The 13,628-nt window shown below is 39.0% G+C and overlaps 1 protein-coding gene across 1 annotated transcript in view; it reads right to left on the reverse strand.

Annotated features, from left to right (window-relative positions):
• LOC131260865 (dopamine receptor 1) overlaps positions 1-13,628 on the reverse strand; it is a 69,655-nt gene that overhangs the window by 11,586 nt on the left and 44,441 nt on the right. The window contains exons 2-4 of the mRNA XM_058262705.1: positions 2,823-3,000; positions 2,507-2,686; positions 2,296-2,425 (exon numbers count right to left, since the gene is read on the reverse strand). Of these exons, the coding sequence (XP_058118688.1) occupies positions 2,296-2,425; positions 2,507-2,686; positions 2,823-3,000 (488 nt within the window). The remainder of the gene's footprint in view (positions 1-2,295; positions 2,426-2,506; positions 2,687-2,822; positions 3,001-13,628) is intronic.

Consider the following 13,628-nt stretch of genomic DNA (forward strand, 5'->3'; position numbering starts at 1 on the left):
TGTTTGTGTAGGAAATATTGCACGCTGAAAAACTCTTCTGCCATCCATTCTGCTGAATTGTTCTGGTGGATCAAAGCTCTCGGTGTTATTGTTATGCTGGCACTTCACAGCTAATAGTTAGCTAATGAAATAGAAAACTTTGGACAACGGTCTGGCAAATACGAAGAAACCGTCGACTCTTGCGGCTGTGAACAATGGTTGGCTAACTATGGTCAGGCAAAGAGTGATTTCATAGCAGGTAACATCTTGAAAATTTACGACACAAAAGTGTGAGTCTTTTCCGGAGAAGAAACTGCACGACTGTGGGAATTAAAAGGGCACTCTGGAAAGTTTGTGCGTTTGCACACGAAACCGGAAATGATAGTTTAAAATTCAATTTAAAAGTCGTCGTTTTTTGGCGTTGAAACTCGTTTTTACTGGACGTTGCCTTAACTTTTGTACCGTCCACTTTAATAAACTTAAGTAAACTTCCATCATTAGCTACACCGGGAAGAAACTTCGTCACGTTATTGCACGAGTTCATTTTGGCAACGAAAATATTTGAAGGCAAAGCATCAAAAGGCGATATCATTGGAGTGAGTGATTCGTGGACTTCCGAGTATGAGTTTTCTTGATTCCATCACCTTTAACATCCGTTGACAGAGTTTATGGGTATTCTGGATGCCTTTAAATGTACCTGCTACCTTTAAGCGGAGTAGCAAATACTAACGAAGAGGTTGTCTGTTTGATATGTTAATGTAATACCGTAGCACGCGTAGGACGTTGATTGGGCTAAAACGTTTCTTCTGATAGCTGATTGCTGTCGCCTTGCTTGTGCACGACTCGTTTCTCTACACATTATTTCAATATCTTCAATAGATTTAAGCTTAATCATTTTACTAACCTCGTGAAATAGCAAGAGAATAAAACCATTTTATTTATTTATTTTTATGGCAGGGGGAAATCTAGAAATTTTAAAACCGCATCAATCTATATATATGCCATTTGTCATATAAGATATTAAAATGGTGTTATTTTATCTTTCGTAACATAAAATAAGGTGTCTATAGTTCAATTTCATCAAATTTTTCCTTAATTTTCATAATAAATCATAAATTAAATTATTGAACACAGCTTGAAAGCGTTAGTTCCATAAGCATTACTTATTTCACTGAATTACAAATACTAACATTCCCATGTTGAAAAGCTGCATTAAGTAAGTAAGTATTTGCAAGAACAGGTAAAACCATTTGTATAACATGATGTTGTAATAACAGCTCGAAAGATACATCCTGAATCAACATAGAATGAAAGGACAATTTTATTGACGAACCGTTTATACAAATTCAAAAACGAATACAAATTCGAGGGTAATTAGTGTGTACCTGTTTCAGTTTTTTACTCGAAACCAGGGATGAATACTCCTTAACTACATTTATTTTTATTTAAATACCCAAGCAGACGAATATTATTACACTTTTAACTCTCTTTTATCTTTCCTAAGAAACGTAAATTAAATTGATCATGTACGAATGACATTAGATACTTATTTGAATATCAACTTCCACCGTTTGGCGCCCGGGGCATATTGGTCCGGTATAATGTGCACACAGCAAGGCCCCATCGTTGACCCTTCGCCACAATCAACCTGACCGTGCGGTCGTTGAGCATAAACACTTTCGGTTGTAATCCAATCAATCCGGAATCGATTCGAGATTAACAAGTTGACCTAAGGTTTTGCCTCGGGTCTTGCGAGCCACCTCAGCCAAGCAGAGCTATGCAAATGAGACATAAGTTCTCTCTGTCATCCGAGAAGTACGTGTGTTGGCAATAGTTAGCATAAGCCATGACGCCACACCAATGATGATATGGTATACTATAAGAGGTGGCTTTTACAAACACTTTGCAGCCTAGCACGGACTCATCAGTATTATCGGCGTCAGACTAGTTCCCAGAGCGTTCAGGGTATTTTCGCCGGAGCAGTGGATGGAGGAGGTTGCGGAAGGCAACCGTATACGAAGATGAAGGCGATCTGTTTACACAAGATTGCATTTTTTTTGTGTGTGTGGGACGTTTAGCAAATTGCTCGATTTAGTGTTTTCCGCATGGTTCGGATGATTTTGCGGTTGACAGAGGATTGTTCCGCTTGAGTTGGGTTAATTGATCAGCACGGGACTATTGGACCACTTGTCGGAGTGCTTACTATTTAATCGACCTTTGTCAGCGTGTAGTGTACTGTTGTAGAGTAAATCGTGGATTCTATGTACGTATAACTATTTTTTCTCTACGACAAACAAGCAAATAATGGAAACCTACCGTAACGGGTCCTTGATATGAATGTATCGGTCGAGGGAGATGGCGCACAGATTCAGGATGGAAGCGGTTGAACACATCACGTCGAACGCGACCCACGTGTCACAAAATTGAGCCCCGAATATCCAGTAGCCTAAGGGTCGAAAGAGCATACAGTGAAGAAATAATTTCGTTGACCGTCGAATGTCATGTGGAGTTGACGGTGATGACGCACCTAGCAGATCGTTAACGCCGGCAAACGTCATGACGAGTGATGCGACGAATAGATCGGCGATGGCCAGCGAAGCTAGGAACAGATTTCCGATGCGTCGTAAACTTCTCTCCGTGTAGATGGCAATACATACCAGAATATTACCCGCCACGGAAAGAAATATCACAATCGAAAGGAAAACACCTGGGGGATGCGAGCGAAAGTGAGCAGAGTTAAGATTGTGAGCCACCGACAGCCTTTAGCTTATGACCCTTTGCCCCTCGCACAGGCATCTGCGACGGGAACAGGCCGATGGCAAATGGTAGCTTACGTTACTTACCGAGAAATGACATCGACAGCGGGGACAGGACATCTACGTCGTCATCGTCGGTGTCATCTCCTGCGCCACCAGGGATCCCCGTGCTTCCGGCACCGCCGGCACCTCTCCCACTGCCATCGGTTGCCCCATCCGTTTGATTCACCGATGTCAAATTACCGATCGTCGATGCAGAGACAACCTGCGGGAAAATGCGAAAAAGTGAAAGCGGTTCAGAAGAAAGTGGTAAGATCTGGGAGTAAATAAACACACCGAAAGTGCTCATGGCACTTGACGGAAAACAGGACTAACATAATGCCCCAGCAGCACCATTCTGGTAGCTGGCACTCATCAATATTTATAACCGGTGTGCACCGAACGCCTTTACCCTTGGCATTGTGCGCCAGTCGTTCGGGCGGAGTTATGATTATGTTTGCGTTGTTTTTGTTTTCGTACCGGGATGGTTCGCGCTTTAATCTGGCATTCACGCGTCGGCTGGTGCGAGAGCAGCATGGACAACGGTACCGCAACCGAGCGTTCCTGCCGTTTCGGTAGCCGTTTGAGCTTGATGGAACCGTTTTTATGGGAAATTAATATCCTGATTACATATTCAAGATACAAATTTCAATTTTCCGCCTGTAACTTTCATGTCGGAATGTGATTCGTGTGCGTGATTGTTCGGTAGGTTTAATCTGACCGCATGAAAACAACGTGTTAAACCATGCTTAGACAAGGCGAACCATGCGGGATTATCGGATTGTGGAACACAATATCCGAGGGAAGCATCGTACGGATTACTCCCGGTATGCAAACAGTTCGAATTCATTGGTTTATTTATGTTGCTGGTAAAATTGAATCAAACGCATCCCTGAAACTTTGACATCTTTATATTAAAATATTGTTTGTAACCATTATTCAGTAATTAAAAACACCCCACGGACATTGCGAAAAAATCACGCTCCAAGGCAATGTTACATTAACTTTATATATACTTGTCAATGGTGAAGTGGGGTGAGGTCAATGGTGAGATAGGGCGAACCTGTCATTCTAGCTAGCTGCGTGAATTTTCGAATTCAATTTTAAAATCAGAAATGTACCAGAGGTAGATTATTTGATTAATCCAATCTATGATTTGATTATCCAATTTTACAAATCTCCATTTCTGAACCAGAGTTAGTCAAAAACAAAGTGCAAAAATAGCTGAATAAATTGTTTTAAAATGATTGTGTCCCGCTTTACATATGAGCGAGTTTAGAAAAAGAAAATATCCCAACCGGTCCATCACATACAAGGAATCGATCGGTTTTCTTCTCTGCTTCTTATTTTCTGTAACATTTCCAAGCAGATGTGATATAAATCGAATATGGAGAACATGAATGCATTTCAGCGTGAAAACTAACTCGTTGTGAAAGCATCTCGACAATTTTTCAAAGACGCTATGTGTGCTTTCAGGCTATGTAGTAAAATCATATTCTACTTTCCACATGTTCTCGGAACGTTTCCTTCTTCCGCGGGGCGCGAAGAAATGCGAATGGAAAGTGAAAAAATATGCTCCTTTTTAACCATCCCATGGGGCAGTTTCGAAGTGCAATTGTATTCGTTCGTTTGTTTTCGGTGAATGGTTATAAGTGTCAAGTAAGTAAGTTGTGTTCGACAGCATCCGGTATAGGAAATGTTGCCCAATCGACGCTTCGTGATGGAACCAAGACAATGTGAGTGATTTTGTTCACGGTTATCCATCCACACCGGGGGAATGCTTTTAGACGGTTCGGAAGAAACGGAATACGTTACAAGACGTCGAAACGGCACCAATGAACACTGTCGACACACAGGACCGGATTTAGTGGAACCCGTTGGTGCCGGGAAGAATTGTTTGCAGGGTGTTTCATGTGTTTGGGACAAATAAAAAAAGTACAATTCAATAATGCTACTCGCACGTAGAACAATAGGTGTTCGGTACGGGCGTAGGTGAGGAAAATAAAGTCCCTTTTCTATTGAAAGATGCGAGTTGCATCTGAAAACTTCGACAAGGCTAAAGAGGCTTATATCCGAAAAGACAAAGTAGTAACTCATTGTGCTTCCTAGGGTTTTGTGGAAAATGCCATCACATAAGAACGAACGGCAAAGAATGTTTCAAGGATTAAAGGAAGAACCATGCGAGTATGTATTTGAACCACAACCAAAATCGTGTAGTGTTTGTAACGTCTTGGTATCCTACTGTATTCAAAGTTGGTTTGGTTTTGACGTTTGGTCAAATTGTTTTTGTACGCTTAATATTAAAGTAAGGAAATTTGCCGTAGTTTATGAAATTAAACCCTGCTTTAATTTGTCAATGGTTTGAAAAAAAAACATTGATCTACGCTAACTGACAGCAATGTGAACAGTGAATGACAGTAGCTCATTTGGTGGATGTAATAAATTTAAAATCCATCAGGAGCTAAACGGAATCAAAAGTACATATAAAAAAGGAAGAAATATGTTGTATCCTCGCCGGAAGCGATTTTCACCACGATTCGCCGAAGTAAAGTGCTTTGCAGCTAGGATGACCGACGAAGAGGGAATACAGCTTCTACTCCATCTACAGACATCTTCACAGTGTGGTACAAATCCGCCATCAAATTAAGCGAGAGAAGCCGAGCCCTAAGGCGTCTCACCGGGTGGTTCAATCTAACAACAGGAAGCAGATGTCAAAATGTGCAGTCAAACTGCGTCAAACGGAACCCATTTTATTGGATTTGGTGTCCCAGGTATTTTTCGATTCGGTCGGTGTGCTGGTAGCGCATTGCTCCTCAAGTTACGTAGTGTCCGTGACATCGTTCTACAAATGAATATTTTTTCTGCCCAAAACACACGGCACAAGTGAACTGTAGTTTTTTTTATTCATGTAATAAAATAAAGTATGTTTCATCTACTAACATCGTTATTAATTTTACAGTGAAATAACAAAAGTTTAAAAACATGCCTTTAATATAGTCACATGGTACAGTCTACGCTGAAGTGCGATGGCGTTGAAGTACCATGCGTCTCCATAGATTGGCTTAACAGACACATGCCAGTTTGCATCTTTTAAGTGAATATTGATTGACTCTAAATAATAGATAATAATAACTTTGGAGTAAATGTTTGGTTTTCCGTTTAATGTTTAAGTTTCCACTAAGATTCAAATCGTTTGGAAAAATGTTAAAAGTGTGGAACAGAATTTCACGCTGTGAGGTGTGATTAGAGCTTTATGGTATATTTTATGAAAACATAACAAAAAAAAACTACAATCAAGGTTAACAAATTTATAATTATTTCAACGACTTGTTACGGAAACGGCATCATGTATAGTACTATCAATAGAGAAACTGGTCAATAATGCAACGAAGCTTATCTCTAAACACGAAGCCCTGCATCTGCATAATTAAGATTCATACACTTTTCCTCTGACGCTTCTGAAGCAAGATTGCATTTAGATCGTATGCATTGTTCACTTTTTTCAGCTTCACTTCGCTCTCAACCATACGCGAGTAGAGTAGGGCTACCATGGTATGCGTTTAATAGAAAAAAGCTATTATTCTGATGACACAGCTCGTTGTGATATAATATGCCACGGGCAGTTAGCAATAAGTATCGATTCCCTTCTTCCGACTCTAGCCCTACCGTTCTACGTCCTGCCTTATACGTTCTGACATCTTTTATGTGTGTGTGTGTTTTTTTTGTGAGGGTAAAAATCATTCTGATTTGTTAGCAGGTTGCCGTAACGAATTGCTGATTCTTCCATTTCCTAGCCGATGGTAACCGGAAATAGTTCAGAAACTCCGGGTAGCTTCATCATCGTAGATGACTGCATAGGCAACGCTTTCTGGACCTAGCGATCGGTAGATTCGCCAGAGTAGCGCACCGCCGTCACAGTCATCATCAATTTATATAGCATTGCAAAAGTTTCTTCCGAAGACTAGTTAGGCAGCAATAATGTACACTGAATAAATTGTAGGTACATATGCGAGGTAAAATAATGTAATGTAGAAAAAAAAATTATTAGATAGATGACACTGATTTATTTCATGGTGAATACAAAATAAGCAAAAAATAAAATATGGCTGTTTTCAGTTTGGGAATCATTAAACCATTAAGGTATTATTTTTGTTTTCCTGTTGGTATATGGAGAGCCATTAATGAAACGCTCAAAGGGATTTTTTAAACTATTAAAACGAAGATTTATCCGTCTACACTATTCTGTTTATAATCCTAAGTCGGGGGTCCGCGACAGCCGAGCGCTAGCGCCGGTTAGAAAATCGGCCCATGAGCGCCGGGGCTCACCACTTCGACGGCGTGGGTTCGAATCCTCCCCTGTACGAGAGGACTGACTATCCACGTACAACAGGGAAACAAGTCTCGTAAGCCCTTAACGGGTAGGCATGACCAACAAGGTCGTTACGCCAAGAAAAAGAAGAATCCTAAGTGTAAACGCCTTGGATTCACTTTCGATGATGCTTGGAGTACAATCAGTTTTAGATGATGTTTGGAGAACTATTTTTAAATAATTTTATTGTAAACCGCCTTCATTTCTATATTTTTAAATATTTAATATAGTTGAAGACAAATCTTATCTATTATATATTTGAACTTTTCTTTGTATGAAATTTTGTTCACACTAAAAACTCGACCAATACCACCGTCGATTCAGAAACTTTCCACACATAAAGTTAAAGCACTGCAGATGATTTTGAAGATTTGTTTGATCTCTACTTTTTGTTAAAATCATCTGAATGTTATAATAGATAATCAGTTTTACCAACACAAACAAAAACAGCATGTACACATTCTACACTTCTAGACAAAAAATATACCATACAAATGCACAAAATATTTATTTGTACAGCTTGAAAAAAATCGCCATAAACTTTCTGTAGTGTTTAGGTAAAACAATAATCATTCGTAGCAATAACGGGGTGATCATTAATATTAATCCACATTTAGACTCACTCTTGGTTCTAATAAAAATAACTCTGACTCTGTGTATGTATGAAATATCAACCATCTTAAATGTGCCGTCATTGTCACTATTAAAGTAAAACATACCTCTCAAGTAAAGAGAGTAAAAATCATAACTTTTTGCTTAACCCTTAACCCCGTTTCTTAAGATTTTGCTTATGAAATCATTACGTTTCACTGTTTGCATGACACATAAAGAGTTACAGCGTTCACCGTAGTGTTTTTTGCATATCGTGTAGGCTAAACTTTAAAAATTCACTTCGCTGCTTACCGTGTGGATATAAAGATCCATTGGAATTAAGCTAACTGACTGTTAGCTACCCGGCGAAGCACTTGACTTGCATTGCATACATGTTGAGATACTATAAATTTTAAAGAACAAATTGATACATTAATAATTTTCAAACGACGCTCACACCGTTTCGCACAAACCAAACGACACGTATCACCAACACGAATGCACTCACGAACAACGAAAAACGCCGCCCGCCATCATGTACACTATAAAATCCACAAAATCCAATTCAAATCCGCTTGCCGCAAGGTACGCCGGGATAGCAGGGATCATCCGCACGACGTGCTACCGGTTGAAACTGATCTTTATCTTTCGCGTGGTTCAAGGGTATTCGCACCATTATTGGTTCGCTGGCACATTGCAGATGACCAACTTCTTGCTGCTCTTTTCCACTGCGAGGTTTCTTCGCATGAGGCATCTCTACGCTAGCGGATCTGGATCGGAGTGCAAGCGGGAATCGCGTGTATGAATTTCCTTCAATTGAAAAAGTAGATTGCGTTTGAGTCTCTTGAGCTCAATTGAATAAGCGTGGACTATCATTTCGTTCCACGATATCGCGTCGGTACGGCGGTGTGGCGAATGCGAATTGAGGTGTACTCCCTTTTAAAATCGGCTAAAAGATAGGAAGTTGGCTTAAGGCGAGCGCGAGTGAGAGCCACTAATCGAATAAAACAGAAAGAGAAGCTGTACCAGCCAGCTTGGAGCCGACGAGGAAGGGGCACAATGATTTGTACGCCTTTGGCCGTAGATCTAGGCAGAGCGCGGGGATTCGTTGGCAAGCAACGGGCAGATTAAGGGCGAAGAAGAATGGAAATGAAACAAATTGATGCACCACCAACGAATCGGCATGGGAAGGTGTGGAAAGGAACATGGATACAATCACTCAACGTGGGAGGGATTGGGTCTAATGGCTGTGTTTAAATATGCATAATGCAACGTTCAGCACCAGTCGGAACTGTTTGACACCCTACTACCGCAAAGTTGCAACAGTATTTGCCAACAATCGATTCACTAATCAAATGGCAACTGTATAATATTTTTAATCTAAATACTCGTTCAAAAAATTGTGCATGGTTGGTGAAAGAAAACATTTTTAATATGTTTCCTTTACATATTCATCCAATATATTCTCCAAAGTGTTCGTATAAACGACGTGAATGTTTGCTTTCGATTACGGCCAAACCGATATGTGTAAAGCGAAAACAGATATTCGCCAAGTTCTCAGAAGCCCTCTTCAAAGGCCTTGCTTGGCGATTTTTCTTGTATGTGAATATCGATTAGAGTTTGCCCTTCAACGAAAGGTTGGAAGGGGTTTTTAAAGAACCGCGCTTTGCCCCTTTTCTTTTTCGATTCGATTGGGTTTGTTGTTGTCTCGAGTCATGCCCCCAAGACACTGACGAACATTTCACCATACGACGACCCTTTTGTTTACATATGGTTTGACTTTCGATTTCCCATCACGTCGATAATCGCTTTTTTGCCGTATTAATATCGGCTTGTCGAATATTGGTCGTTTCCGTGCACTTGAACGCGCTTCAGCGATGCACGTGACGCAAAGATAATGGTTTCCGGTAAGCGACACCGGTCTCGACTTCTGTTTCCGTTTCTATGCAGTTGTAGTTGTAGCCGTCAACTGCATCTTGCGACGTATGCAGATACGTCCAAAATTGGATTCTCCAACACGGATCGCGTAAACGTATTATCATACGCAACGCTTTTTAATTGAATATTGCGACAAGTTCTGTACAAAACGCACGATGGTTTGCAACGCATGCATTGATAGAAAATTTACAGGTAACCTTCATGCAACCATTCATTTTGTGCCAATTAAAAATGAGTTAGTTGCCTGCCATACGAAGAAATGTTTTCGCAAGACCGTTAGCACTTCAACGAAAAGTCTAGCTCAAAACTGCCTTTCTTTGGTAGTTATTGTAAGGACAACAGTTATCCAACATATTCATTAAAATAGCAAATACAGTCGGACCCAGGAAAAAGTTCGATTTATCGAGAGTTTGAATTATCAAGAGTGGTAGGAAATAAGCGGCTACGGTTGCTGAGTTATGAACTGGAAATAAATATGCGTGTTGTGATTTACGCTATGCCTTTACCTACCGTTTTCGCTAACTGTTTTTTTCTTTACTTTTCTTTGTGCACCTTCCTACAAAGCATGTGTGCCATACACCATGTAGTCTAATTCGGACGAAAATCTTCGTCCCCGTTCGACAGAGTGTTATAGGGCCCGCAATGTGACGCGTTCTATCACGTTTTAACTTGCTCAGAACTTGGAATTGTTGCGAGTTGAGTCGATACAGCTTCGCATTACCGCGTGAAGAGAGCAACCTAGCTTCAAATTTTACTTCGCTTTATCGAGTGTACCAAATCGTATTGTTTTTATTCGAAATAGTGAGAGTTTTCCAAGGGACTACAGATATACTTCGAATTATCGAGAGTTTCGAATTATCGAACGTTTGAATTAGCGAGAGTCGACTGTAGCAGGATTTTACGATCCAGCCACATTTTCATCACACATATGATCAACATAAAATTTACTCAGAAAAAAATTACTGAGCTGATTTTATAAATCATATAAAATATTTTTACTATTTTACCTGCTCTATCATTCTCTTGAAATTTGATGTTCTGCATAAGATTCATATCTCTGTGGAGAGTAAAAGCTAATTTTGATTCTTCATTACAAAAAAATTTCAACATTTGTCTGAGAGGAATGAAATTTATCAAAAAAAACATATAGTTCTGCACACATTTATATTCAGTAGGCACATCTTTAGGTTATACCATTACTAACTTGTTATCCTGCCACCGAGAAAAGATTATACACATGTGAAATGGGCCGATTAAGAACCTTTTTCTATATTCATTCCGAAACAACAACTACTGAACTGGAAATGAATAGACCATTGGGTTTCGGCCAACGATTGTATTCAGCTTTTGCGTGAGCCTGTTTGTGAATTAGAATCGTTTATTTTATATAGCACTTTTGTTGTACCGCAACCCAACAGGCATCTTTAATGGAAAATAAAGAATAAACAAGGTTGCTTAGCTGGGAGCCTTTCGGTTTTAGTTACTGGGTGCGTGTTTGTGATTGATAGCACGGTAAACGAAACAGGAGGATTGAAGGTGATTTTAGGAAATGAGTTTGTTGGTCACCGGAAGCTGAGTAATTGCCTGGGTTGTTCAAATCAGTTTTCGCTGAACTCAGCGAACCCTACCATCGAAACGTACGAATGGAAATAAAACAGGAATTCGCTTTATCAGGACAGAAAGGATGAAACATCAAAACATTTTATGAGGGCTGACGAAAATGAATGCGTCAGGGAGCTTTTTGTTCTGATCGTTTGTTTTTATTATTTTAGGGCACGTTTCATGATATGTCGTATGTGTTGTTTGGTTGATATATATATGATAAAGAAATTTATAGTAGACCTTTAAGCCTATTGATGGTTTGATGAATAATATTAATGGTTGAGTATTTTTTATTTTTATTTTATTTGTTTTAGTTATAAAATTATTTGATAGGCATATTATTTAATACGATAAATAATGAACATGGTCATAAACATAGAATAATTATTGCCCACAAGACAGCAAACGTTCAAAAACTTTATCCAATATCTTGGCAATGTCTGTTTTATTGGCTATCGTCAATATTATGCAATGGTATTTCTTACTTCTTCACGTTGAATTAAGAGGCAAAGATCGAACAAACGGGTTTTTTGCTTCAACGCTTCCCGAACAGCGGGACCAAAAAGTTATTTACCCAACTTCCGCCCATGGCATGGAGTGGCAATTAATTGCTCGGATTATTAAGAATTATAATCTCAGCAACACTTCAGCTCCATCGTTGATGAACAGTCATCATGATTGGAGAAGGATTGGTGTAGGACAAGTGCTTCGGCGAAAAGCTGAGCGACGGGTAAAATTCAACTGTCACGGCTAATTGAGAAAGTTTATTCGACAAGAGTTGACAACGCAAATCAACGGCAATCGCTTCGGCATGTCGTGAAAAGTACTATTTACCTCCTGAAGGCATTTGTCAAGAGAACAAGGAATCAATCGATTGTAAGCTTAAAAACAGGTACAATTTCTATGTTGAGCTACGTGTTTAATTCAAAAGCTGAACAATTTTAAATTGAAAGTTTAACCGAGGCTTTAAAACAAATAATTTAATTTAATATGTACTTTAGATTTATTTCACATTAAGATTAAAATTATTTATAGTTTTCATATCTAATATCATGCGAATATTTACATTTCCAGAGAAAACTTGAATATAAAACCCAAATAATTTAGACGATATGTAAATGAGAAATAAATTTTCATTGGAATATATCACATTTTACCGAATCTTATTCTCATTTATATACTTTTATAAACACTCATAAAATCTCCTTTACAAAACAATCATCCAACTGAAGATAGGAAAATCAAAATTTCACCTCATTCAGGTAAAATAAGCAAACAATAACCTCGGTCACTCATGTTACCTATCCTTATCATCCAATTTTTGATTCCATGTCTAGCCATTACAACAAACGAGACGTTCTTTCAACATTCACAGTTACAATCAGTGCAATCTCTTTTCTTAGATTCACCTAGTGGTTATATACTTAAGGATAGAATGGAATGTTTGGAAGCAAAACATATAAAGCATCCCCGTCTGTCTATGAAGGTCTGCCTGACAAACTACCATTCGGCAAACATCCCCCTATTGAATTTTGGCCAACCACCAGCTGGGTTGTGATATCGTAAAAGAATTTTCTTTAGATCCTGTTTGCTCTTCAAATAATGCGCATAGATGCCAATAATACACCATCACTTATGACAATGTTGATCGATTTGGTTGTAGGAATTTCGAAAGATAAGGGACGACGATTTTGATTGGTTTATTTTTTAACAGTGCTGTCCTGGATAGTAATAGGAGACCAAAGGAACGTCAAAGAAATAATGGAACCCAAATGGAGTCAATTGAATTGTGTGCTCCAAGTACTAGGGTAACGGTGCCAATAGTGACGCAGTTAGTCATGTAACTAACAATATGGTGTAATTTAAAAGTGTTAAGGATACAATATTTTACATATTTATACCAATTATGATCGAAACACGGCTTTTCTTCTGAAAAACATCTATTTTCACCGTAAACCATTAAAAAACCGCGATAAAAAGCGCATTTTTCTTCCTAGTTGTTTGTTCCTATAATGGCGGTATGGTTCCTATAGTTGTGGTAGCGTGTTCCTATGGGAGTGGTAGTACTTGGAAATAACTAAATGTATTTTGACTGTGACTTATTTGCATGAAGCATATTTAAAACAGAACGGCCAGAAAACTCATAGGCCAATGCATTGTCTTGGTCATAGACCAATGCATTGACCTTATAGATCTCTCATAAACCAATGTATTTTGCAGTGATTTATAGCCTTAAGGAAATCATGGCATACCTGATAAGTTCTCAAGAAATCCAGCATATCGTAACAATCTGCTAGGAAAACATTAATTTTAGAGCCTTAATTCATTACGGAATGGGAAGGTTTATCTTTTGA

This window comes from Anopheles coustani, chromosome 3 (genome assembly GCF_943734705.1).
Source record: "Anopheles coustani chromosome 3, idAnoCousDA_361_x.2, whole genome shotgun sequence".
Classification (NCBI taxonomy): domain Eukaryota; kingdom Metazoa; phylum Arthropoda; class Insecta; order Diptera; family Culicidae; genus Anopheles; species Anopheles coustani.